The 25,957-nt window shown below is 51.4% G+C and overlaps 1 protein-coding gene and 2 long non-coding RNA genes across 4 annotated transcripts; 2 read left to right on the top strand and 1 right to left on the bottom strand.

Annotated features, from left to right (window-relative positions):
- The first annotated feature begins 1,500 nt into the window (after positions 1 to 1,500).
- LOC135969340 (uncharacterized) lies at positions 1,501 to 2,432 on the top strand. Its single transcript, XR_010584523.1, has 2 exons — positions 1,501 to 1,532; positions 1,706 to 2,432. It is a non-coding gene; the product is annotated as an uncharacterized lncRNA (long non-coding RNA).
- A 10,331-nt stretch (positions 2,433 to 12,763) lies between these two features.
- Positions 12,764 to 13,423, top strand: LOC141409428 (uncharacterized). The gene is made up of 2 exons (XR_012430115.1): positions 12,764 to 12,900; positions 13,175 to 13,423. It is a non-coding gene; the product is annotated as an uncharacterized lncRNA (long non-coding RNA).
- A 1,504-nt stretch (positions 13,424 to 14,927) lies between these two features.
- LOC135969336 (olfactory receptor 10Q1-like) lies at positions 14,928 to 24,334 on the bottom strand. Of its 2 annotated transcripts, XM_065538793.2 has the most exons (3): positions 22,220 to 24,334; positions 21,444 to 21,594; positions 14,928 to 19,659 (listed from the first exon to the last, which is right to left on the bottom strand). In XM_065538793.2, the coding sequence occupies exon 3, from the start codon at positions 19,306 to 19,308 to the stop codon at positions 18,475 to 18,477; it is 834 nt and encodes a 277-aa protein (XP_065394865.1). In that variant the 5' UTR covers positions 19,309 to 19,659; positions 21,444 to 21,594; positions 22,220 to 24,334; the 3' UTR covers positions 14,928 to 18,474. The 2 variants fall into 2 exon arrangements, with proteins under 2 accessions (XP_065394865.1, XP_065394866.1); XM_065538794.2 differs by lacking the exon at positions 22,220 to 24,334 and having other exon boundaries at positions 21,444 to 21,804.
- Positions 24,335 to 25,957: the final 1,623 nt, after the last annotated feature.

The following is a 25,957-nucleotide window of genomic DNA, read 5'->3' on the forward strand; positions in this document are numbered from 1 at the left end:
CGCATACATACTGTGAGGCTGCACAGAATGCCACTTCAAAAGGGGCCAGGGACATGACGTTTTTTTTTTTTCTTTTTTTTTTTTTGAGACGGAGTCTCGCTCTGTGGCCCAGGCTGGAGTGCAGTGGCCAGATCTCAGCTCACTGCAAGCTCCACCTCCCGGGTTTACGCCATTCTCCTGCCTCAGCCTCCCGAGTAGCTGGGACTACAGGTGCCCGCCACCTCGCCCGGCTAGTTTTTTGTATTTTTTAGTAGAGACGGGGTTTCACCGTGTTAGCCAGCATGGTCTCGATCTCCTGACCTCATGATCCGCCCGTCTCGGCCTCCCAAAGTGCTGGGATTACAGGCTTGAGGCACCGCGCCCGGCCCGACGTTGTTATTTCTTTAACATCTGCTGTATGAGAAGGCTGAGGAGCCGAGCCACTGAATGCACCATGGCTCTCCCTTGGGTTACTCCACATCCATAAGTATATTTGTATTAGATATATGTATATGTATGTGTATACTTGTTTCACAAAGTGTTTAGACAAAGCCTTGCTCTTTTAACCAAGTACAAATTAAAGAATCTCTGAGTCCAACTATGACCTGTAAGCCCTGCTTCAGGATACCCCAATGTTTTGGCTAAACCAGTGTCTAAACTCTATGTATTGATTTATGACTTTGCCTGTAACTTCTGCTTCCTTTGAAATGTATAAAATAGAGCTGCAGTCTGACTGCCTCGGGGCCACTGCTCAAGTCTCGGGTTCGTGTCTTCTCCAGGCTGCGATCATTCATATTGGCTCAGAACACACCTCTTTGAAATAGTTTACAGATTGTGCTTTTGCTGCCAACAATGATGCTGGTTTGAGAGCCTATCATCTGTAGACTAAATTACAAAATGGCGGAGAGAAGGTGGGGAAGGGGGGAAATGAACTAATACAAATAAAATTATGTGCCAAATAACAACGAAGTAAAGTAGACATGACCTCCTGTGATCCTCATTTTTGGAATTACATACATACCCATAGTTGGCCTCAGCGAACATATTGGCTGATTATGATTTTTCACTCGGTGGGTGACACAGGCTTCTGTTCCTGAGGGGTCTGAGCCCTTTTTGGGCCTGTCTAGGAGTTGTCACCTTCCACCAAATTTTACCACTGTAGATAGCAATATTAGCAAATGTTCCCTAAAATTCGGTGAATCTCAGAAATATTTTGCTGTGACCCCACATATGTAGCAGAAATTATATCTCTTCTTGACAGTCAGGGTCCATTACCTAGCCAACACAATAATCCTCCTCTCATTTGTTAGCTCAGTACCACAGGGATCCCAGATTTTCAGATTACAGTCTCTAATCCATTTCATTGCAGCTTTCGAGTAGGACATGGTGATGGTGAATGAGCCCGTAGTACATCCGTAGATGGTGGTGTTGGCGAAACCGCGGCAGTGGAGAGCATGTGTATACACAGAAAAAGCATCTATTCCAAAGAGAAAAACTTGCTGCCCCCTGCAGAATGGAAGGGGTTTGATATGATATAATCATCTTTTCACCAGGTAGGTCTGAATGTCTGTAACCCCAAATTTCATATGTTGAAACCTAATCACCGATATGATGTTATTGCAAGTGGAGCCTTGAATGGTGATTAGATCAAGAGGGCAGAGACCTCAAGAATGGGATTAGTGTCCTCATAAAAGAGACCCCTGAGAGGTTCCATGTGCAAACACAGTTAGAAGGCACCATCTATGAACCAGAATGTGGGCTGACACCAAACACCAAATCTGCTGACTCCTTGATCTTGAACCTTCCAGCCTCCAAAACGGTAAGAAATAAATTTCTGTTGTTTATAAGCTACCCAGTCTATGGTATTGTGCTGTGGCAGCCTGAATGGGCTAAGACAGACCCCTGTGGGATGAGCCCATATATGAGGCTCTGCTGTTGGGAGATTTGGCACTTGGTGAAGACCATGTCGTTGAGCCCGTGAGTAACTTCCATTTCTGTCCTCATGGCCGCATTTATCATGAGCCCACTGAGCAAGAATCGGAGTAACTGAGGAAGGAAGTTAACTCACATCCCCAGAGCAGGTCATCACATCCATGTGAGTACCGAAAGCACCTCGGGAACGCACACAAGGGATGTGCATTTCCTGGTATTCTAGGCCCAATCTGGGAAGTCCATCCACATGCCTCTTCTCCAAGATGCCTTGCTGTCAATCTTCCAATATTGTTACTTCCAAGTCACCACCATATGAACAAACTCTTATAAACTTCCCATTGACTCAAATAGATCTATGCTTTTAGCACCTTCCTTCTGGGCAGAATGAACAGTAAGATGCAATTATCAAGATGTGTCCTCAACAATAATTATGAAGACTTGTTGAATGTGCCATGAGCGGTTCTTGAAGGGAAATTTAAAGTTTTGAAGGCTTAGAATAAACAAACAATGACTGAAAAGAATGACCTAAGCCTACAAGTCTATACGTTAGAAAAAGAGCCGAGTAAAGGCAGGGACAGTAGTGCAAGATATCCCTTCCTAATTGATGGATAAAACAAACGTTACAAGTCATAATAGCGGCCAGGCACGGTGGCTCATGCCTGTAATCTCAGCACATTGGGAGGCCAAGGCGGGCGGGTCACGAGGTCAGGAGATCGAGACCATCCTGGCTAACACGGTGAAACCCTGTCTCTACCAGAAATACAAAAAATTAGCGGGGCATGATGGTGGGTGCCTGTAGTCCCAGCTACTCAGGAGGCTGAGGCAGGAGAATGGCATGAACCTGGGAGGCGGAGCTTGCAGTGAGCCAAGATCGCGCCACTGCGCTCCAGCCTGGGCCACAGAGTGAGACTTTGCCTCAAAAAAAAAAAAAAGAAAAAAGAAAAAGAAAAGTCATAATAGAAATGTTAGAAATGGAAAAAATATATATAGCTATAGGTATAGCAGAGATTTTAAAAACAATAAGATAAATTCATTGCAGTAAATTTAAAAAATGATTAACTGGACATTGTACTAGGAAAATATAATGAACTCGAGAAACATATAACATTTTTCTTTTCGGCCAAGACTGCTCTCCAGGTGGGACTGTGCTTTCCCATTACATTGCACCAGGAAGTGCACCACATCTGTGTTTGTCTTCATTGTGATGTTATTTAGGTTCAGGTGGTGTCAGCCTGATCACTTTGTGTGTGTGTGTGTGTGTGTGTGTGTGTGTGTGTGTGTGTGTATGTGACAGGGTCTCTCTCTGTCACCCACATTGGAGTGCAGTGGTGAAATCCTAGCTCACTACAGCCACATTTTGTTCATTCATCCGTTCATGGATGACACTTGGATGGTTTCCACCTTTTGGCTATTGTCAATAATGATGCAACAAACATTGGCACACAAGTATCTGTTTGAGCACCTGTGTTTTGTGAGCAGCCGCCAAACAGTTTTCCATAGTGCCTGCACGACTACATTCCAATCGGGAATAGATGAGGGTTCCAACTTCTCCCCATCCTCGTCAACTCTTACTATTTTCTATTTTTTTTTTTTTTTTTTGAGACGGAGTCTCGCTCTTGTCGCCCAGGCTGGAGTGCAGTGGCGCGATCTCGGCTCGCTGCAAGCTCCGCCTCCCGGGTTCACGCCATTCTCCTGCCTCAGCCTCCCGAGTAGCTGGGACTACAGGCGCCCACAACCGCGCCCGGCTAATTTTTTGTATTTTTAGTAGAGACGGGGTTTCACCGTGGTCTCGATCTCCTGACCTTGTGATCCGCCCGCCTCGGCCTCCCAAAGTGCTGGGATTACAGGCGTGAGCCACCGCGCCCGGCCTATTTTCTATTTTTTAAGTAACCATCCCAGTAACTGTGAAGTGGTATCTCATTGTGCTTTTGACTTGCATTTCCCTAATGACTAAGGATGTTAAGCATCATTTCATGTGCTTACTGGTCATTTCTGTTATGTTTTTTGGAGAAATTTCTAAGTTTTTTGTCAATTCTTTAACTCAATTGTTTATCGCTTTGCTTGAGTTTTAGGAGTTTGTTGTATATTATGAGTTGAGTTTTAGGAGTGTGTTGTGTATTACAGATACTAAACCCTTATCAGATATATGATTGGCAAATATTTTCTCACTTTCTTCAGCTTGTCTTTTCACTTTTGGGTTGAGGCTTAATATTACCATGCTGCCCCGGCATCCATTTTGTTGTCTTGACATGAGTCCCCAGATGCCACACGATGCCCTTGGTTAATAGCCTAAGCCCAGTTCCCAACCGCTGCCTTTCGACTCCACTTTCCTTCCCCTAAAAGCCGTCTCACCAGTACACACACACACACCCAGCTGCTTGACCAAATGTAAAGTTAGGTTAGGTCCATGTAGTTAGGTTAGGCCCCTTTTTCTGGGCATTTGCTTCGAATGCTCCAATCTTCTCACCCCCTACTGTGATGCTCTGACCACCTCCCTGGACCCAAATAAAGGCAAGTGCCCCAGGTCCAGGCACACCCTCTGCACATGTTGACTGACCTCCGTGTAGCCACCGAAACCTATGAATAACAGAAGTTCTTTGTTTCCGTCTTCTGGCTCTTCTAATCGCTGAAGGAGTACTCTCCATTTTAAAGGAACTAAAGTAAACTAGTTCAACCATTGTGGAAGACAGTGTGGCGATTCCTCAAGGATCTAGAACTAGAAATACCATTTGACCCCGCCATCCCATTACTGGGTATATACACAGAGGATTATAAATCATGCTGCTATAAAGACACGTGCACACGTATGTTTCTTGCGGCACTATTCACAATAGCGAAGACTTGGAACCAACCCAAATGTCCATCAATGACAGACTGGATTAAGAAAATGTGGCACATACACACCATGGAATACTATGCAGCCATAAAAAAGGATGAGTTCATGTCCTTTGTAGGGGCATGGATGCAGCCGGAAACCATCATTCTCAGCAAACTATCGCAAGAACAGAAAACCAAACACCGCTTGTTCTCACTCATAGGTGGGAACTGAACAATGAGAACACTTGGACACAGGAAGGGGAACATCACACACCGGGGCCTATCATGGGGAGGGCGGAGGGGAGAGGGATAGCATTAGGAGATATACCTAATGTAAATGACGAGTTAATGGGTGCAGCACACCAACATGGCACATGTATACATATGTAACAAATCTGCATGTTGTGCACATGTACCCTAGAACATAAAATATAATAAAAAACTAAATAAATACAAATAAGTAAAAAATTAAAACAACTTTCTTGATAATGTTCTTTAATGCACAAAAGTTTTTCATTTTGATGAAGTCCAGTTTAACAGTCTTTTCTCTGGCTGCATGTACTTTTGGTTTCATATCTGAGAATCTATTGCCAAATCCAAGGTCATGTAGATTCACTCTGTGGTTTCTTTGAAGAGTTTTATGGTTTTAGCTCTTACATTTAGGTTGCTGACCGATTTTGCATTAATTTTTACTTACCGTGTTACATGGGGGTTCAACATCATGCTTTTGCAGGAGTAATTCCACTTGTTCCAGCGCTGTTTGTTGAAGAGATTGCAGGATTGGCACTCTTGTCAAAAATTATTTAACCAGAGATCACATCAAGTTAAAAAACTTCTGCACAGCAAAGGAAACAATTCACAAAGTAAAGAGACAACCCACAGAATGGGACAAAATATTTGCAAACTACCCATCTGATAAGGGATTAATGACCAGAATACATAAGGAACTCAAACAATGTTGTAGGGGGGAAAGAAAAAAAAAATCTAATAATTCAAGTTAAAAAGAGGCCAAAGAAGCAAAGGAACAGGAAGGGCATAGGGAGGGTTGGGAGCGGGGGCGAGGAGGGATGGGGCAACCACAGACAGGATGGAGATTTAAGGATCCCTGTGATTCCCGAGATGACCCTGAGAGCATCAGCTGGGGAACTGGATGAAAATTCACGGCAGACGTGCATTGTTTGGAAGGAGGTGAGGAGCCAGAAATGGTGAGTTATTCACTGAAGGAGTGACCACTTGATCTGTTCTTTGGCTGACTGTAGTACCTGAGACATGGTCTGCCCCATAAGAGGGACATCTTCATCCCCTTATTTAAAAAAAATTATTTTTGAGACAGCACCTCCTCTGTTGCTCAGGCTGGAGTACGGTGGCACAGTCAAGGCTCACTGCAGCCTCCACCTCCCCAGGCTCAGGTGATTTTCCCACGTCAGCCTCCCGAGCAGCTGGCACTACAAGCACGGCGTACATTGCCTGGCTAATGTTTTCTGGTTTTAGTAGAGACGAGGTATCACCATGCTGCCCAGGCTGGTCTCAAACTTCTGGGTTCAAGCAATTCTCCCACCTTGGCCTCCCAAAATGCCGGGATTACAGGTATGAGCCACCTCAGGGGGCCAGAGTTTCTTTCTTAAATGTTTGATTCATTAACCAATAGAGCATCCAGCCTGGAGTTTTCTATGTGGGAAGGTTTTTAATTATGAACTGATATGGGTAGTTGATATAAAACTCCTTTTTTTTTTCTTGTGTCAGTTTTAGTAATATGTATCTTTCAATGAAATTATACATTTCATCGAAGTCATTGAATTTATTGTCACAGAGTTGTTAAATAGCATTCCTTTTGTTTTTTTTATTTTTATTTTTTTTTTGACAGAGTCACGCTGTGTCGCCCAGGCTGGAGTGCAGTGGCGCGATCTTGGCCCACTGCAAGCTCCACCTCCCAGGTTCACGCCATTCTCCTGCCTCAGTCTCCCGAGTAGCTGGGACTGCAGGCGCCCACCGCCACACCCGGCTGGTTTTTTTGTTTTTTTGTTTTTGTTTTTTTTTTTTTGTATTTTTAGTAGAGACGGGGTTTCACTGTGTTAGCCAGGATGGTCTCGATCTCCTGACCGTGTGATCCGCCCGCCTCAGCCTCCCAAAGTGCTGGGATTACAGGCGTGAGGCACCACGCCCGGCCAATAGCATTTTTTACTAGCCTTTGACTTGTTTCACTGATGTCTGCTTTGTGATTTATTAGGTCCTCCTCCTGCTTGTCTGGGGCTAGCTTTCTCTTTTCCTCTAGGGTCTTAAGAGGAAAAGCTGAGATGATTGGGCCAGGAAGGAGTGGGGAAGAAGAGTGGGGCATGGCGAGTCCACAGTCCAGACCACAGTGGGGAAGGGCCGCACCCTAGCCGTGGAGAGGAGGAGGAGAAAGTGCTGTCGTTGGAGGGGCATTTGGGGCTGAGGAGAAGCTGGTGGGTTTGTACAGGTGCTGTGGGGGAGAACGGAGGGGTGAGGTGTGTGGGAGGGAAGAGCCCAGCTGGGAAATGGGGGCTTTGCACGGGAGGAGCTGCTCCCCCATACAGAGCCCAGCTCCAGGGGATCCCTTCTCCCCCAGATTCTCACGGCTCTGGACCGAGATGCCTCAAGGCGACAGAAGCTGGAAGATCGTCAGCCTCGTGCCCAGTGAAAGCTATGGGTGGTGGAATGGGTGAGGAGGGGGCTTCTCAGTCTTGAGCCGTCCTCCTGTCCTGGGGAGCGGCTGGCTCAAGCCTGGGTCCCCGGGCTGAGCCCTGAATTGGGTGTTGCGGGGCAGGTCACCCTGGCCAGGATGTCTCCGGCACACCTGGGCCCTGAAAGGAGAGGGAGTGACAGACAGGACCAGGCAGAAGGCAGGGGAGGCCGGATGCGGTATTAAAGAGGCTGGCCAGAAAAGCCTCTCTGAGAGGGTGACAATTGTGTGCAACGCTGGAAGAAGAGATTTCTCGACAGGAGAAAGCTAGTGCAAAGGCCGTGAGGCAGGAGTGTGCCTGGTGTGTTCCAGAAAGGGCCAGGGGCCCTGTGTGGCTGCGTCAGCGTGAGCAAGGGGAAGTGTGGGAGGTGAGAAGGCCAGAGAGGAAACGCTCGATCATGTCGGGTCTGCAGGCTGCCATCAGGGCTCTGGCTTTCACTGTGAGTGAGGGAAGCCCACTGGACAGCTTAGAGCAGAGGACTGAGGCCACCTGACTTGGGTTTAAAAGCTACCAGCTCCAGCCATCCGGCCGTGGGATTAGGGTGGCCGGCTGCACCTGGGCCATGTTTGGGCAGAGGTGGCGGGACGGGGTCATGGGACAACGAAACTAAAGACTCATGCTCTGGGTGAATGAAACCCACACTTGTGGACCAGGTTGGGGAGCCCTATCTGGAAAGAGCTGGTCCCTGTGCCCGTTCTCCTCCTCCCTTTCCTCCTGGGACTCCCTTGCAGGCTCACCCCTCCCTATTTGGATTCGTATCCACAGAAGACTCCTTCACTGCTTTTTCTACCATCACAGCTTTTGAGGGCTTATCAGCAAGGACTCAATCCCTGTCTTAGTCTATTTGTGTTGCTATAGAGGGGTACCTGATGCTGAGAAATTCATAAAGAGTTTTATTTGGCTCATGGTTCTGCAGCTATAGGACGGGTGGTGCCAGCATCTGCTTCTGGTGAGGGCCTCAGACCGCATCTACTCCTGGCGGGAGGTGGCGGAAAGCTGGCATCGCATGGTGAGAGAGGAAGGATGAGCCATTCCACCTGGAATCTGGGGTGAAGTCAACTCCAGCAGAATCAAAACTGCTGAAGGGAAAGGGAGGGAGTGGTTCTAGGGGAAATATGGACACTGGTACAGGGGAACAGAGGTTGGCTGACAAAACCAAAAGATGCCCTCTGCTGTGGCACAGACATGTCAACACACTCAAAATCCACTTCCAATGTTTTGAAAGAACAGGACTAGGAGAGATGGTTTCTTATTCGAGCAGACTCTTCTTTTACAAAGTAAAGACGTGTATTTCCAAAGTAATACATGCTTGATGAAAATATTTCAGCATGGAAGTCTGAGGTTTAAAAGGTGAAGGTTTTATTTCCCTAACGCTATTGTCCAGCGATGAGCACTCTTGAGCGTGGAGGTGGCTGTCCAGGGAGTTACTGTGCACATCCCTACATGCTCACATGGCGGGAGCACACTGCCAAAACAAGAGTGTGCCATAGCCTATATGCAGAGATCTGGTGACTTGTTTTAACCTCTTTCTATGCTAGTACCCGACTATCTACCATGCTCTCTCTCTAGCTTCCTCACACTTTTCCCCTGGGGCAGTTGTGCAGTGATTTATTTAATTTTTCTGCAGCTGATGAACATTTACATTCTAAAAACTATTTACGTGATGGTGTCATTAAGATGCTGGTGGATTCGACCTCACTTGCCTATCCAGGAGTTTCTCAGATGGATTCCTCAAGGTGGGTGAAAGGGTATGCACATTTTTCCCTTAATAGAAAATGCCAAATAAATGTCCAAATAGATGCTACTACCACTGCTACTGACAGCGTATGAGTCCTCGTTTCCAACTACAGCCTTGCCAAGCACTGGAGATTGTCAACTAATACTTTAATCTTACATTAAAATATGCTCTGGTCCCACTGAATAAATCCTGAAAGCAAGACTCAAAGGGATCTTGTTTCCAAGCAACTTAAGAGCATCCCAGAAGACAGCTCAAGAATATGTCTCTTTTGCTTTGACAAACAACAGCCACTTTCCAAACTAGCTCTGCCCAAGATGGTGCCAGCGTGACCACCCGGTAGACAAGGCAACTCAGCAAGTCACAGAGACCCCGCAGCTGCCTGCTCCCTCCCCTGTGTGCCATTCATGCCAAGTCCCCCATTAAAAGGCCCTGCTTTCTGCCCCCAAAGGGAAGCAGTGCCCTTAAAGGCAGGAGCCTGTACGTCTTCCCCTAAACCAAGCATGGCAGAAAGTCCGTTTCTTAATAGCAGACATCGCTCTTGTTCATTGGACTCTGCAAGCGGTAAGAGAATCTGCGTTTTGTTAACATTCCGTGTTTACAAACATTTTACGTTGTTCACATTATTACTATTATTATTATTATTTTAGAGACAGGGTCTCGCTCTGTCGCCAAGGCTGGAGCTCAGGGGTGCATTCATAGCTCACTGCAGCCTCGAGATCCTGGACTCAAGCCACCCTCCCACGCCAGCCTCCTGAGTTACTGGGACTACAGGTGCCTGCCACCACGCCCTCCACCCCTAATTTTTAAATGATTCTCATAGAGACAGAATCTCGCTACATTGCCCAGAGTGGCCTCCAATTGCAGGTCTCAAGCCATCCTCCCACCTGAGCCTCCCCGAACGCTGGGAATACAGGTGCGCGCCACCATGCCCGGCCCATATCACATGTTTAATGGTGAAATGATAATGCTGGTTTTATGCATCTGTTCAAGCACATGTTTTTGAAGCATTTTTAGAAAGCACAAAAGCTCATATATGTTCAATGAAGACAATTTGGGAACAAACTTAATGCTGAGCTGGAAAAACATCATACATGCTACTGTCATATATTTAACATATAAATGCAAGCATATTGAGGAAAGTATTCTAAAATGTCCACAGTACTTAAAGCTGAACGGCGGGACCCAGTGGCTTTTCATTTTCCCCCATTTCCCAAATTGTCTTCCATTACCTTGTGCTACTTCAATCTCTGAATCCCAGAGCCTCCCCTGCAACCCGAGGACAAGGGCACGCAAGTCTGAAGGTGCCTTCGCTCGCCGAGAAGAGACTCAGACACGGAATTGTAGCTCAGTTTTATTTCCTACAGAAACAAACATGTAAGCCGGCCTCCTCCAGCGACAAACAATCAGGCCCCCACAATGAAGTGGCCGCTCGTGCAAGGACCATCCCCTAGGGGAGAAGGCACGACCTAGGAAGGGGCACCAGGCTGGGCTTAGCGCCTCTGTTCTGAGTGAAGCAGAGCCAAAAACATAGGCAGAAAGCACTGCACGATCCACATCAACAGGGAAAGCTGCTGGAGACAGGAGCTGATGGAGAGCTGGAGTTGGCGGTGGTCTGCAGCAGTCAGTCGGCTAAATGTGAGGGGCGAAGAACATCAGGTTAAAGGCGACACCTCTGCACCCATCTCCCCGGGCTCCCTCGGGTGGCGGCGGACCTGGTGTACCAGGTCTCTGTTCTGAGACCCTGTGCTTGGGTGTTCCCAGGTCTCTAGCTTTCTACCCCTCCGGGGAGGCGGATCCCAGCCCCCAACCCACCACCATCGTCCGCCCAGTCCCTTCCCTGTCCTGGTCCCGAACCGACATAAACAGTAGGTTGCCGGACACGGTGAAGTCCTTCAGAACCGCCCCTGGTCGGGGGAGCGGTGTGGCATCCGGGGACAGGACCCTGCGGACCAGCTCCGCTTCCATGGGCGATGAGAAAGGCATCGTGATGTTCCCGGTGGGGACCCGGTTAAGGAGCTTGGACTATGCCTAGGACTTGGCCGGTGCCCATCTCATCCCCACAGGCTGTCTTCCCACGCACTGGCCCAGGTCCTGAAGCAACCCCACCCAGCTGTCTTGATTCCCCACTTTCCTCTGTTGTACCCCAAGCTGACTCCTGTGTGCCCTTCCAAGGCCCTCCCCACCATGACCCCTGCCGCATCAGCCGTCCCCCCATCACTTGAACCCCCCCCAGCCCCATCCAGCCCACACCCCAGCCACCGGCTCCCACCTTGCACGCTTCCCCCCAACTCCTGATCCTTTCTCATACCCAAGACCCCCTACCTCCTGGCGCTTTGCCCGTCACCCCATCGCCCAGCACCCACCGTGCACACGCTCCACCTCCCATCCCCCACCTGCTCCCTTCCTCCGAGCCACACCCCCCCACCTCCCACTCCCAGCCCCCACTCCCCCCCCACCCGGCCCCTTACCCCCATCTCCCAAACCCTACCTCCTGCACCTGGCCCTGCCCTCCCCCACCTCCTGGCCCTGCCCCCCACCTCTTGACCCTGTTGCCCCCAACAGGATACAACTGAACCAGGCGTCTTTCCGCCCCCCTGGCCCCGCACTGGCAGCTTCCATTCTGTGCAGAAGCAGCACTGCCACGCGGCACCCGTGGGGCGCCTCCTCCCGGCCCCGAGGCCCTTGCTGCCCCTGCACCCTGGGGACCTCCGTCGCCCGCAGCACCCGCCTCTCCTGGGCCGCCAGGAACGCCAGGGCCTCCTGGGCCATCAGCATCGCCCGCCGCACCCCCTGTGCCCTGGCCTGCGGCCCGCATGGCTCCTGGGCCTCTGTGGTGTGCTCAGAGACAAAGTCAGGGCCCACGAGGACGCGGAGGCAGTGAGGCTGCAGGAAGTTCCGCCCCCTGGCGTGCGTGCGACTGGCAGCCTGGGATCCTCAGGGCGCCTGCGCACAGGGGTCCTACTTCCGGCCCTGAGAGACCCTGGGCGAGCCCTGGAGCACGTGACTGGTTCTCCCCGCCCACCCCACCCCAAGAGAGCCCGGGCCGGAAGGTGGCCACGATGCCAGCCTGGACCCCTCACCCCTGAGCAGCCGGCTGTCCGCCGGGCCCTTGTCCCGGGAGCCCTGCAGGGAGTCAGGCACGGCGGGGCCCAGCCTGTCCCGTCCCCCTGGTCTCCCTCACACCGAGGAGCAAGGCGGGCCTGGGAACATGGGGCCAGGGCTGTGCGGCCATCGTCCCAGACTCTGCCTGCCCTGCCTGTCCTTGGGGGAGTGCCCAGGACAGACCCCGGGGCCAGGCCTCTAACTGGGTTCAGCAGCTTCGGTCCCTGTCCTGGTCGCCCAGCCAGGTGGGGGAGCTGGAGCTGCAGGTCGGGTGGTTCGGGGGTGGCCTCCCGTCACCCAGGGGCTCCCTGGCCCCAGGTCGGGCCCCCAATCACCCAGGGGCTCCCTGGCCCCAGGTCCAGCCCACGTGGATGGGAGGCACCAGCGGGACCAGAGCTGGGGGAGGGAAGGGAGCCAGGACTCCTTGAGGGGACCCCATAGTTCCCTTGTCTCCCAGCACAGACCTCATGGGATCTCCCTCTCTCCCTCCTTCCCTTGCTCCCCTGGCGGCGTCGGAGGTGCGGAGGGCCCTCAGCTGGGAGGTGACCCTGTGGTCTGCTGGCCTGCCGGGTGCTGGCCTACTTCTGTGTCTGGAAGGGCGTCAGATCCACAGGAAAGGTGCTGCGAGAGGTAGGCAGGGGTGGGGGTGGCATGGTCCTAGGAGCTGGGTGTCTGTCTCCACACCCTGTTCACAAGTCTGTGGGAGGAGAGGCTGCACTCCTCCATCCCGGGTGTCTGGGCTGCTCACCAGGCCAACTCAGGCCTCCCACATCCTGCACCCTGGGCTGGGCATGAAACCGATCCAATCGTCCCGTAGGCTGTTCTTTTTGATAAACATAGAAACTGACCCTTCTGGTCTTCAAGCTTGAACCTTACAGTTGTTTTATCTGAATTCCTTCCTCAGGAAATGACCTTGGGGCCTCTCAAAGTGTCAAGGAACCGAAACTCACCAGATCGCATCCAGGCAATGAGATGCTGGACCCCCTCATTCATCAGGATTGCTTTCTGGGCCCTCCCGAGTTCCTGTTTTCCTACACATTGGTGCCTTTCTTCCCTGCTATATAAACCCTTAGTTTTAGTCAGGGAGATGGATTTGAGACTTAACTCCCATCCCCCGGCTGCAGCACCCAATTAAAGCTGTCTTCCCTGGTAATTGTCTTCGTCTCAGTCTTTGGCTTTCTGTGCGGCCAGCAGCAGGACCTAGACCAAACCCTTGGTATTTTGGTAACATGCACACCCCCAGGAAAGGACCCCGGACACGGCTCCCACCTCTAGGCTTAAAGCGAATGCACTTCCCGCACCTCCAGTCTTCCGTGTAGCAGCTTTTACCTACGTATGTCTGTGCCACATCCAGTCCTGAGACAGCTGAGTGACCCTGAGAAAGGCTTCCCCAACACGGGAACAGAGGCTGGAGGGCTGGGGCTGGCAGAGGGCGGCAGGACTGCGGGGACATTCTTAGAGCGCTAAAAAGTCAATGCAGACGCAGCAATAAAAGCATGCCATTTTCCAAAGCAGGCTCCGGCTTCCGCCTCTGCTGCTTTAAGAAGGGGTTGGGGTACAGGAGGTAGGGGGAACCTCCTCCAGCTGGAGCTGATGCGGTGAGCAAGGCTCTGCTCTGGAGGCCTCTGCAGCCGGCACCCTTCTGGGGACTGGGAAGGGAGCAGGGAAGGCAGCAGCCCAGGGAAAGCCTCGTCCCCCTGGAGCCGAGGCACTTGGCGGGAGAGCAGGATGAGAGTGGGCTGGAGAGCAGCCACACTGGCGGGGAAGGATGGGTGAAGGGATTCCACAGGTGTCTAGAAAGCTGGAAAGAGCTCCTTAGCAGGTCCAAGCGCCAGGTGTAGGGGAGGACCAGATGTGGAGGACAAAGACCATTGTCCAGGGGGATCTCCAGGCGTTGGCATTATTGGGTCCTACTGAGATGGGGCCGTCAAGGAGAAAACACAGGCTGTGTGTGGCAGGGCGACAAATGAGTGCTGCTGCCAAGCTCTGTCCTGTTTTCTATGCACGTCTCAGAGCCCCTCCAGTGACTGTCATCTCCGGCGTCCTCCTGCACCTCTGTGTTTGTAGACATCTTCTCACATTTCAGATCCTGCTGAGCCTCTGGGCCCCCTGCACGTGCCTTCTGACTCTCAGCTGCTGGGATGGGCACCTCTGTGCCCTGTGCCAGCGCCCCTCCTGCAGCTCCCGACACATCTCCTTTTTTTCCTGTGCCCTGCACAGGGTGGGCCTGGAAGCTCGGGGGAATTTGTACCCTTGGACACAGCCCCCCACTGATGCGGCCAAGAGTCACTGGATAACTGTCTTAGTCTCTCACCCTTTGAAGGACAACTCTGAGGTGCGGCTGACTGTGGAGCGAATGAAATGGAACGGATGCACAGCGATGAGTGTGGACAAAGGAACACCGACTTCTCAGGCTGCCGATACGTATCTCAGTAGAAGCACGGGGGAGGGGGAATGCTATATAGAGAAATATTGCTATAGTGTCTGAAGAGTTTAGAATGTATTGACCTAATATAGACACAATAAAAGTGAAAACATTGGAAGAAAATTTAGATGAACTTTATTTGATTGTTGGAATGGAAAAGACTTTCTTTCTTCCTTCTTTTCTTTCTTTCTTTCTTTCTTTCTTTCTTTCTTTCTTTCTCTCTCTTTCTCTCTTTCTTTCTTTCTTTCTTTCGTTTTTCCATTATTATACCTTAAGTTCTGGGGTACCTGTGTGCGATGTGCAGGTTTGTTACATAGGTATACATGTGCCATGCTGGTTTGCTGCACCCATCAACTCGTTGACCCAGCAATTCCATTACTGGGTATATACCCAAAGGATTATGAATCACTCTACTATAAAAACACATGCACACGTATGTTTTATTGCAGTACTGTTCACAATAGCAAAGACTTGGAACCAACCCAAATGCCCATCAATGTTAGACCGGATTTTTAAAATGCGGCACATATGCAGCCATGAAAAAGAATGAGTTCGTGTCGTTTGCAGAGACGTGGATGAAGCTGGAAACCATCATTCTCGGCAAACTAACACAGGAACAGAAAACCAAACACTGCGTGTTCTCACTCATAAGTGGGAGTTGAACAATGAGAACACACGGACACAGGGAGGGGAACATCACACACCGGGGTCTGTCGGGGGTGGGGGGCTGGGGGAGGGATAGCATCGGAAAAGACTGTTCTAAGCCTACTAGCAATGAGAATAATGATAACCAGTAACATTTGTTGGGTGGTTACCACGTCCCAAACCACTGTCGTAGGCACTAGACAAGAATCAGCTCATTTATCCAGAAATACACCACATTTTCATTGTCGTTATCCTTGGCGGCGAGATAATGGTTGGTTTTTTATTTTCTCTTCCAAACTTGCCCACATTTCCTCTTCTTTTACAGTGAACATGTATTACATTTATAAGCAGAAAGTGATTAAGAAAGTTATTCATTACTTGCTGTTGAGGAAAATTTCTAATGAGCTCCGGAGTGAGCCAGTTTGCCAAAGTTTAAATTAGCCTGTTCAATTCACTGGAGGCCGTATTTTTCCTCTGAAACTTGTTCTAATTGGCACCTTTTCTTGACGCAATGAGGCGGACGGTGCCGTGATGAAGTCCCTGAAGTCACCAAGCCTTGGGGCCCACGCTAGACACCACGGGGCCGATGTCGCCTGGCTCTCCCGGTTGTCTCTGTGGCTTTCAGCCACTTCCAAAAAACCATTGTTTCCAAATTCCATACACGCAGTTCATCCTACCTTGAAAGTTATTCCTCCAGAGGGCTGTTGATAGTTTGCTTCATCAGCATTTTGTCACTACCACACAATGAGATTTTCTTTTTCTTCCACACCTTGGGGGCACTCATGAAGAACACATGTGTGCTTAAACACAAAACGTACCAGGGCCCATAAGAGCCCCTCCTCTCCAGAGGGCTGGTCCTGGTCCACACACGCTGGCAGTGATAGCCTTTGTGTTTCCGAATCAGAGAAGACTTGCTCGGAATGGATGAAATGTATTTGAAATCACATTTGGCATCATCTGGAATGGCGAAGCTTCAGAGGTGACAGGGCCAGGATGTCTATATTCAGAGAGGGCCATCGAATTAAAGTTAAGCAGGGGTCTCTTTGCTTGAATTCCGGAGTTTCAAACCAGTACAGTCATGTGAGCTTGGATGGCCTGTAGGTACTTCCAACCCAACCTGACCCCAGCCGACCTCACTGCCTGTCCCCCAACTCCCGGAATGGCTTCCTTCTGCTTCGTTCTCTGTCTTGGCGACACGTGTTTCCATGGCCCCGCACTCTGTCATCTCACCTTCCGTCTAATCAGTTTCCTTCAATGTGTCGTCTCCACCCTCCCCAGGCCAGGTCGGCATCATCTCTCACCTATATGATGAGAACAATCTCCCCCGCTCTACACAGATTCCCAGCCCCTTTCCCAGGAATTTGGCCTGAGTGGGGCGGTCTAAGTGGGGATGGTGTAGGCTGGCCTCATGTGGACCAGGGGGAGGGCCCAGCCATACCTACCAGGGCTGGTGAGAGCGGCTTGTTTCACCCTGTGGGGGTCATTGCGGGCTCTTGTGTCGGACTCAGGATGGGGGTCTGTTGGGAAGCCCCGGCTGGCCTAGTCCCCTGGCCTTGAGCCTTTGGTCTTCTCTGAGCGCCCACCCGCCATCACTTGAGGACAGTGAAAGGCAGCTGTGTTGACCCTTTGAGCAGCATGTGGCCGTTCCTAGGTTTGGTGGTAGGGGTGAGTGACCCTTTCCTGTGCAGGAATGGCGAGTACCCATTGTATGACAGTGATTTGTCTTAGTGCCTAATAGCCCAGGCTACTTTGTGAGCTCCATAAAGGCAGGAAGCTTGTCTGGAGCTTTTCTGTATCCCCAGTGCCAAACCCTGTACTGGGGAGACAGGAGGTACTCTCTCATTCTTTCTTTCAAGAAATATTTCCTGGCCGGGTGTGGTGGCTCACACCCGTTATCCCAGCACTTTGGGAGGTCAAAGTGGGAGGATCACTTGAGTCCAGGAATTGGACACAAGCCTGGGCAACATAGTGAGATTCCCCCCGTCTCCTCAAAAAAAAAAAAAAAAAAACAAAAGATTAATATTAATATTATCCAGGAGCAGTTGCACACACCTGTAGTACCAGCTGCTCTGGAGGCTGAGGTGGTAGGATCATTTGAGCCTGGGAGGTTGAGGCTGCAGTGAGCTGTGATCACATCACTGCCCCCCAGCCTGGGCTACAGAGTGAGATCCTGTCTCTAAAAGAAACAAAGAAGTGTGTCTTCCCTGCTAAGTGTTATGGTCGAGGGAAACTCAGAGATCCAACCACTTGGCCAGCCTGTGGAGTGAGAGTGGGGCCAGCAAACACATTCTTGAGATCATTACACCTGACCTTTGTCCCCGAGTCACAGAGGCCTCAGCCCGGCAGGATATGAAAAGTTTCTGTTTCATTAGCAACTGGGATCTGAAGCCATTCCTGTGCCAAAACTTGGGGGGCTCACCGTTGAGTTCCGTTACCGCTTACGGCGCATCTGTTATGTGCCAGGGGCTGGGGTGGCAGAGACCTCGAAACTGGTTCTCCCCTTCGAGGAGTCTCCAGCTCAGCTGGGGAGACAGACCACCCATGGGGCTTCTGGGAACAAGTGGCCCTTTCACCGACATTGGTAGGATGAGGAGGGGTCAGCTGCACTGGGAGCAGAAGTGGGGCCGAGCCTGACACGCCCTTGGAGCTGCTGCCTCGGATTACACTCTCGTGTCTCAAGCGATCATGATGTCGTTTTCTGGTGACGCAGGGATTCTGTTTCCAGGCTGGCTCTGCCTTTCCATCCAAGCCTTCCCTAGTTTGGATCTGGGAACTCCTTGTGTTTCTAGCCCTGCTGGTTGTTTGGTCACAGAAGCAGCTGGCTTAATGTTTCATTTGGGCCATCTGAGGCCCTTCTGCCTGTCAGTGTCCACGTCTCTGCCATTGCTGTGGGTGCTGGATGGAACTGTCCACCCCAGACTTGCTGCGTCTCAGCAAACCTTCGCATCCCTTCCGTCTGTCTGGCCACAGCAAAGGGGGCAGTGAGTCCCAGGTGCACTCAGAACCACGGAGAAGCCCTCAAAGGGAGGGGTGGGGCCGCCAGGCGCATCGGGAGACGGCTGGGTTCTGGAAAGGGAGCCAGGCCGTTCTCAGAGGGCTCTGCCTTCCCCTTCAACTCGCATGGGGCTGCTGCTTCATGGACTGTGACTGTGCAGAAGTCTCCCAAGGGCACCCTTGACTTCCTTGTTCCTCAGACTGTAGATCATAGGATAGAGCATGGGGGTGACATTGGTGTAGATTAAGGACACAATTTTGTCCTGGTCGGGGGCGTAGCAGGACTTGGGGCAAATGTAGATGAAGACTGCACAGCCATAGTGAGGAAGCGAGACCAACAGGTGCCCAGCGCAGGTGGAGAAGGCCTTGCTCCTGCCCGCGGCCGAGCGGATTCTGAGGACGGCCGTGATAATGAATCCGTAGGAGAGCAGGATCAGCAGGAAGGGGATCAAGAGGATGAGCGTGCAGACGAGGAAGACAGCAATCTCATTGGCTCGAGTGTCCGAGCAGGCCAGGAAGAGCACGGCGGGGATGTCACAGAAGAAATGATTGATCTCGTGGGACTGACGAAAGGGCAGGAGGAATATCAGCGTGGTCAATGTGAGGGAGAGCGCAAAGCTGCCAATGCACGCCAGAGCCAGCATCTGCAGGCAGAGGGTCCTGGTGATGAGGAGTGTGTAGTGAAGGGGCTTGCAGATGGCCACAAAGCGGTCGTAGGCCATCACGGCCAGGAGGAAGCACTCTGCCCCGCCCAGGGCAACGAAGAAGTGCATTTGCAGGGCACAGCCCAGAAAGGGCATCCGCTGGTTCCTGGACAGGAAATTGGCCAGCATGTTGGGGACAATAACCAATGTATAGCAAATCTCAACGGTGGACAGGTTTCGGAGGAAGAAATACATGGGGGTCTGCAGGCAGGAGTCAATGAGGGTGAGGAGCACAATAGTTGTGTGCCCCGCCAGGGTGACAAGATGCATGATTAGAAACAGTCCAAAAAAGAAGATTTGCAGTTCCGCCAGGTCCCCGAAGCCCAAGATAACAAACTCAGAGCTTAAGGTGTGGTTTTCCTGCAATGGTTCATCCTACAGGCTGCCTTGTAGAACTGGGTTACAGAGTTTAGGTTTTGTTTTTGTTTTGTTTTTCCAGCAATTCTCCAAGTCATGAGAAACCCTGAAGCCCTTTCCAGGAATGGGAGTGCAGCCAGCTCTCGCAGCCCTCCAACCCTCTTTTCCAGGCTTAGCCCTGGGTTTCACTCCACCAGCTTTTCGAATTCTGCCCTCTGTTCGCTGAAAATGAAGAACTGCTTATGGGATGCCACATCAGTTCACCTGTTGAATTATTATCAAAATGAACCCAGATGAGCAAATTCTAAACACGAAGTTGTTTTTCCCAGATGCTAAAGACAATCTTTCTGTCAGCGCTGTTCTATGGTTTCAAGACTTTTCTGGGGCGGGGGCAGGGGGCTGAGCTCGAGGTACTAAATAGGTTTAGACACAGTCACCAGGCTGTAGGGAATTGCTGTAGGGTGTGGACACTCCTGGCTTTGTGCGTCAGCCACTTTGTCCTTCCCTGACTACCACCTCCAAACTCCCAGGGTTCCAGCAGCCGACTGTGAGCAGGACGCTAGAGCACAGGACGCTAGAGCGCAGGACACTAGAGCGGAAGGGGCCCAACCCACCTCGGATCTGCTGCCTCTCTGGCATCCCCAGTCGATTGGGTGATTTATCTCTGAGCCCTGTAATTCTTTGTTTACTTCTCTGTCTACTGCAACAGCCTATGAGCTCCATGACGGCAGGCACAGTGTGTTAATGCGGCCTCTCAAACCACGGCTGGCACAGATTAGGAGTGTCAATAAATGTTTGTTGGCTGGCCTGAAGGTGGCTGATGGTTGTAATCCCAGCACTTTGGGAGGCTGAGGCAGAAGGATTGTTTGAGGCCATGAGTTCGAGAGCAGCCTGCACAACAGAGTGAGACCCCATCTCTACCAAAAAAAAATTGTTTTAAGTTAGCCGGGCATGGTGGCATGCGCCTGTGGTCCCAGCTACTGAGGAGGCTGAGGCAGGAGGATCATTTGAGCCCAGGAGGTGGAGGCTGCAGTGAGCTATGGTCGTACCACTGTACTACAGCCTGGGTGACAGAGCCAGACCCCATCTCTCAATAAATAAATAAATAAATAATATAAAAGAATAAGTGTTTGTTGAATGAATGTCTGTTTCTCATTTCTGCATTTTCTACAGTTAGTGTGGGGTCAGGCATAGAGTGAGAAGAGCAGAGGGCAAAGGGCGAGCCAGGTCACCGAGTGGGAGCAACGGGGACAGAGTTAGGAGAGAGTCAGGGAGGGAATGGTCTCAGGACAACAGGGGCTCAAGCACCCGGTGTGGGACCACACCCTTGGCTGGTCTGTTTCCCTGGAGTCTATCGGGGAGGCGTTTGTTTCCTCCTTCCCTTGGCAGGACCTGGCGTTTCGCCTGCCATTTCTCCCCGTGCGTCCCTCCATCCCAGCAATCTTAAAAGATTCTCGAGATTCAGCAAAGTAAGAATCAAGGAGAGTCCAGTGCCAGTGGAGCTGTCAACTACAGGAGCCATTTCTACTGGGACCACTGAGGCGCAAAGTGGGTTCAGCAAAAGCCGAAAACCCATTTTAATCGTGGTTTTGCTCAGCATAGGTGGTGACTGTGATTCCAGCTTTCCAGCCGCTTTCACATTGCACTGAGGATTACTCGGTTGTTTCACTCACCTGAAGGGCACCTGGAGTCTTTGAGCCGGACAGGTCCCCAGAGGGCCACGTGCCCACTCCTCGCCTTAGAGCACAGGGTCAGGAAACCTTCTTCCCTGGATGACCCACCTCCTGCTCCTGCCCCCGCCCCTGGCTTCTGCCCCAGGTCCCCTGTCCGGACGGAGCCCAGCCCAGCTCGGGCTTCCCCTCTGGCATCTCCTCTCGCTATGGTCACAGGAGCCCAGCCTGGAAGGACGGGCAGAAGGCAGGGTGACCGGCCTCCCTCCAGACAGGGGTTCCCTCCAGAGAGGGCCCAGCCCCCTCCTGCGACCCAGCCCAGCCTCCCGCAGTCCCTCCATGGTCCCTGGCCGGCCCTCCCTGCGGGTAGGCGAGAACCTGCTTTCTGGGTTCATGTCTGTCTTCCTTGGACTCGTGCCCTTGCCTGTAGCTTTGCCACATCAAATCATGTCCACTCTTTTCTCCCATGACAGCGCTGCAGAGACGTGGGGCGTGCTTTGTTTCCTTTGGGCCCTTAACCTTGAAAACACTGAAAGACACAAAAAGGAAGGTAAAAGTCACACGTCGTGCAAACACTTGAAAAGTAAGACGTGAAAGTCAGAGTGAAGGTTCCTGCTTCTTCCGTCTTTCCCCACTCTCCAGAGAGAACCATTCTTAGCTGCCAGGGACATTTTCTTCCGTGCTTGGTGCCATGCACGCAAACACGCACTCACACACTCGCACACACACGCACACACGGGTTCCCACACATGCACGCACACACACATACACACATGTGCATGCGCACAAACACCCCACTCACCCACTGCAAACATTCAATGGGATCATAGTCTACAAACTTCCCACCCTTATTGTAGTGATTTAATTTGTCACTTAACGAAATGTCTGGGAGCGGTTTTCAGTCAGCACTTACTGGCTTACTTCATTCTTTGTAGCTGCTGCATTCCACAGTATGAATGCGCTCTAATTTAACTAATTGTAGACTAATATTAATAACAGAAAGTAATAACACACATAAGCAAAAACAAAATCTAACTAAAATAAATCATAATTTCATCAGACTTTGAGTACCTTGCTGTTGAAGTGGCTTCTGGCGTTTATTTTTTACCACAGCCCATGGCACCAAGCGCATCCTGGCATAGAGCATGGCATACCTGGCTTTTCTCACTCCCCTGAGCACTCCTGGAGAGGAGGCCTGGGGTGACCTGGGAGGGGCAGAAATCCGGAGAGCAGCCCTGTCTGGGAGACTCTTCCGTTGAGAACCGTCTGCTATCAGTGAGAATAGTCCATCCTCGGGTGAACAGTGGCGGGGCCCAGTGGCTTCCTGGAGCTCAGACGGTGGCTTTCCAGCCTGTCTGGACCACGGGGAGCAGCCTTCAGAAGGATTTGCTGGCAGCTCTTAGAAAGGGAGTGTCCTTCGAGGAGTCGCCAAGGTCTGCAACTTGCCTTAAATAGCGGCGAAGGCGGGACTCGGGAAGTCCCAGGAGAGGCCAGGAAGGCGCTGGCCAGCCACCGTACTGGGACTCACCCACTGAGGGGAGTGACTTCCCCAGGTCACTCAGTTCCTCAGGTTCCCAGTGGAACCCAAATCCCGACCACTTGTGTCTTATGTGCCAACCCTAGAGATGGCATAGGTCTGGGCAATGTTGCTTCAGTCAGATCTGCTGAAAAGGCAGCCCCCGCTGTGCAATTACCAGCGTGTGAATGGACCTCAGGCTGACTCCAGAGGCCAGAAATGCAGAGGGTTGGCTTGGGTGGAATCCCGTGCCCACGCGTTGCTAGAGAGACGCATAAAGTGGGCAACGGGGCTTGAGATTGGTGGCCTTTGAGACACCGCTCCCCCGCTCCCCCCCATACACACGCACACACACAAACTGCACTGGGATTCTGTGCTTCTCTGTAATAACTCGGAGGGGACATTCTTCGGGCTCTCAAGGCCTCCACATTTAATCTGCAAAACCACAGTCATCAAAGTGAGTGAGTCATCTTCATGGAGTGAGGTGGGGAATCAGAGTCAGAGAACCCGAGAATGCTACCACTCAGCTGACCTAACCTTCCACCTAACCCCATCATCACCCCAGGTGAGTGTAGCCACATCCCAATGACTCCTAACTGGGGTGCAGCCCAACGTCCAGCCCGCACCACGGTCACCCTCTCAGTAGAGCAGGACCGAGGTCACCGCTGCCCAGCCCAGTCAGGGTGCTCCATTTTCCCCTGCCTGCCAGCCACAGCCACTCTAGGCTGCCAACCCCGCGTCTGCCACCACTGCCCTTTCCAGGTATACCAGTGCACAGGCCACTGCCACTGCCACTGCCACGCCTCGGAAGCTTCCAGTCCTTGGAGGGCCAGCTCGGCTTCTTACTGGAAACGACAAAACAGGAAACAGGACCCCCAAACAGCCCTGTCTGAGCTTAGAATCACACACTCTCCCCCTCGAACCACTCCAGTAGCTTCTGCCTCTGCCTCCACCCCCAAAGGGGCTCCCAATATCGCACGGTGGCACGTTTCCAGCCCCTCCACCTTGCTCTTCCCCCTTCCTCCTCTCGGGCATCCGTCTCATCTCAGCCACAGTTGCTGAAACAGAGCTCTTCTGCTTATAATGGAGGCTCAGGCCATGGAAACCCTATTGTTCTCAGCACCCAGGGAACAGGCTTTGGGAGGTGCCCTACGAGGGATCTTGCCTTGCAAGTGGGAAGCATGCGGGACTGTTCCGGAGTTGCCGAGACTTCCTGAACTGATCCGGCCAACAGCAGAAACCCAAGGACACTGTGGGAGACAGCTGGCCCAGAGGCCCAGGTGGCATTGACCTGTGCACTGGTATACCTGGAAAGGGCAGTGGTGGTGGACGTGGGGTTGGCAGTCTAGAGTGGCTGCGGCCGGCAGGCAGGGAATGACGGAGCGCCCTGAGAGTGCCTGCTCAGGGAGACCTTGGGGCACCTTCGGCAGGCAGCTTTCCGGCCAGGATTGCCTCGGCATAGGGCCCTGAGGGAGGGGTGGAAAGGGAAGAAGATTCCAATAGAAACTGAACATTTTGAAAGAAAGGCACTGCAAATGACCCCTCAGTAACTGTGGCTGTTACCTTTGCAAATTTCTAGACATCCTAAAGCAACAATAGCTCAGGTACCACAGCTCTGAAAATTACCCAGACTTTCTGCACCTCCCTCAACTTAGATATCAGTTAGAGATCACCAATTCTGATAGGGTTTGGGACGACGTGGGACTGAGTTCTGGGAACATAATTCTACTGGGATGGGACACTGGCTTGTCTTCTACATTTGGTGGCTGTAAGGCTGGGGCTAGATATTCCTGTGCATCCTATGAACTCTTTAAAGGGGAAAGTGACAGTGAGTTGGCATTTAAATAACCCAACTGCCGAGGCACTGAATAAACAGCACCCATTCCTGTGGATGGCGGTTTAGACTGCAGACCTCTGGGCCCACAAGCCATCGAGAGCATCTAGCTGAGTGGGAGCAGAGAGGAGGTTGGAGAGAGTGATTGGGGACTTCAGTTTCTTCCAACATTAGCTCACAAGATCAAAAGACTTTGGGGGGCGGGGGCCTGGGGTGGGGGGCAGGGCTTTTCTCTAATGCCTTTGAGCTTCAGCTTGCCGGGAGATTTAATTTTTATTTCATCTTCTTTTTTTGAGAAAGGGTCTGGCTCTGTCAGCCAGGCTGGAGTGCACTGGCACGATCACAGCTCACTGCTGCTTCGACCTCCCAGGCTCCAGCGATCCTCCCACCTCAGCCTCCCAAGTAGCTGGGACTACAGGTGAACGCCCAGCTTGTTGGGAGAAAAGCTGAGTGTTGGGAGAGAAGCTGAGGCAGGGCTTCCATGTCTGACATAATGTAAAAGTCTTGGAACATGTCCGGGGTCCAGGGTCTAAAATCCCTTGTGGCCTTTGGAACACCAAGCTCTGTGCTAAAGAGTGGAAGGCTACCCTCACGCACCATAATCTAAGCCCAGGGCGTGGCTTGGATAGAATCCAGGGCTCATGGCTCTGGAATGTGTCTAGACTTGCTGGCTCCTTGCTCCTTGCTCTCCCAGAATCAATTGTATCTTGAGTTAAAAGAATCTGCTCTCCATTATCTCAAGTAGCAGAGCATATGCTAAACCATCACAGCTGTAAATCATGTGCTTAATGCAGCAACGCTCCCTTTCAACCCCACATTCTCACCACCTGTTTCTTTGTTTGATCACCAATAAATTGTCTGGGCTTCCAGAGCTCGGGGTCTTCGCAGCCTCCATACACTCGTGATGGCCCCCTGGACCCACTTTCTCTCTCAAACTGTCTTTTCTCATTCCTTTGACTCTGCCAGACTTCGTCACCCCCACGACCTGGTGTTGAGTTCGATCACCCCAACACCGGCTAATTTATTTTTATTTTTGTTTTTGTAGAGACGGGGTCTCCCTATGTTGCCCAGGCTGACCAGGAGAATTTTGAACTTTATTGTCTCTGCAGGTAATTCTTCATGGGAGAGGGTTTACGTTTGGGACATGTACTATGTTGGCCTGTCATTGTTAGAATATCTCATAGACACCATTTGACCTTGTTGCAGAACCTCTGATGAGATATGGTGGGCAACGATGGCCAGAAATAATTTGGGATGAGCAAACAGAGTAAGGGGTAAACTTTTGGCTGTGGGTACACCATAGACTTACTAGTTAAGCCCAATGGGTCAAGAGGTATGTATTTGACCATTTTCACACTGCTACTGTTGTAGGACTTTCTCCTCAGGTCAGCTAAAAACTGGGTTCTTGTCACATGACCAGGAAAGATTTGGCATGCAGACATTTTGAAGGGTGAGGGGTTATGGGATATATTGAGCGAAAAGGAAAAAGACTCTCAGCAAAGCCAGAGGGGCTTCTGTTAACAGGCCCCCATCTCACAGGTT

Source organism: Macaca fascicularis, chromosome X (genome assembly GCF_037993035.2).
Source record: "Macaca fascicularis isolate 582-1 chromosome X, T2T-MFA8v1.1".
Lineage (NCBI taxonomy): Eukaryota > Metazoa > Chordata > Mammalia > Primates > Cercopithecidae > Macaca > Macaca fascicularis.

Coding starts and splice junctions, on each gene's coding strand:
- LOC135969336 (XM_065538793.2), bottom strand. CDS start 19,308: ATGCATCTTGTCACCCTGGCGGGGCACACAACTATTGTGCTCCTCACC.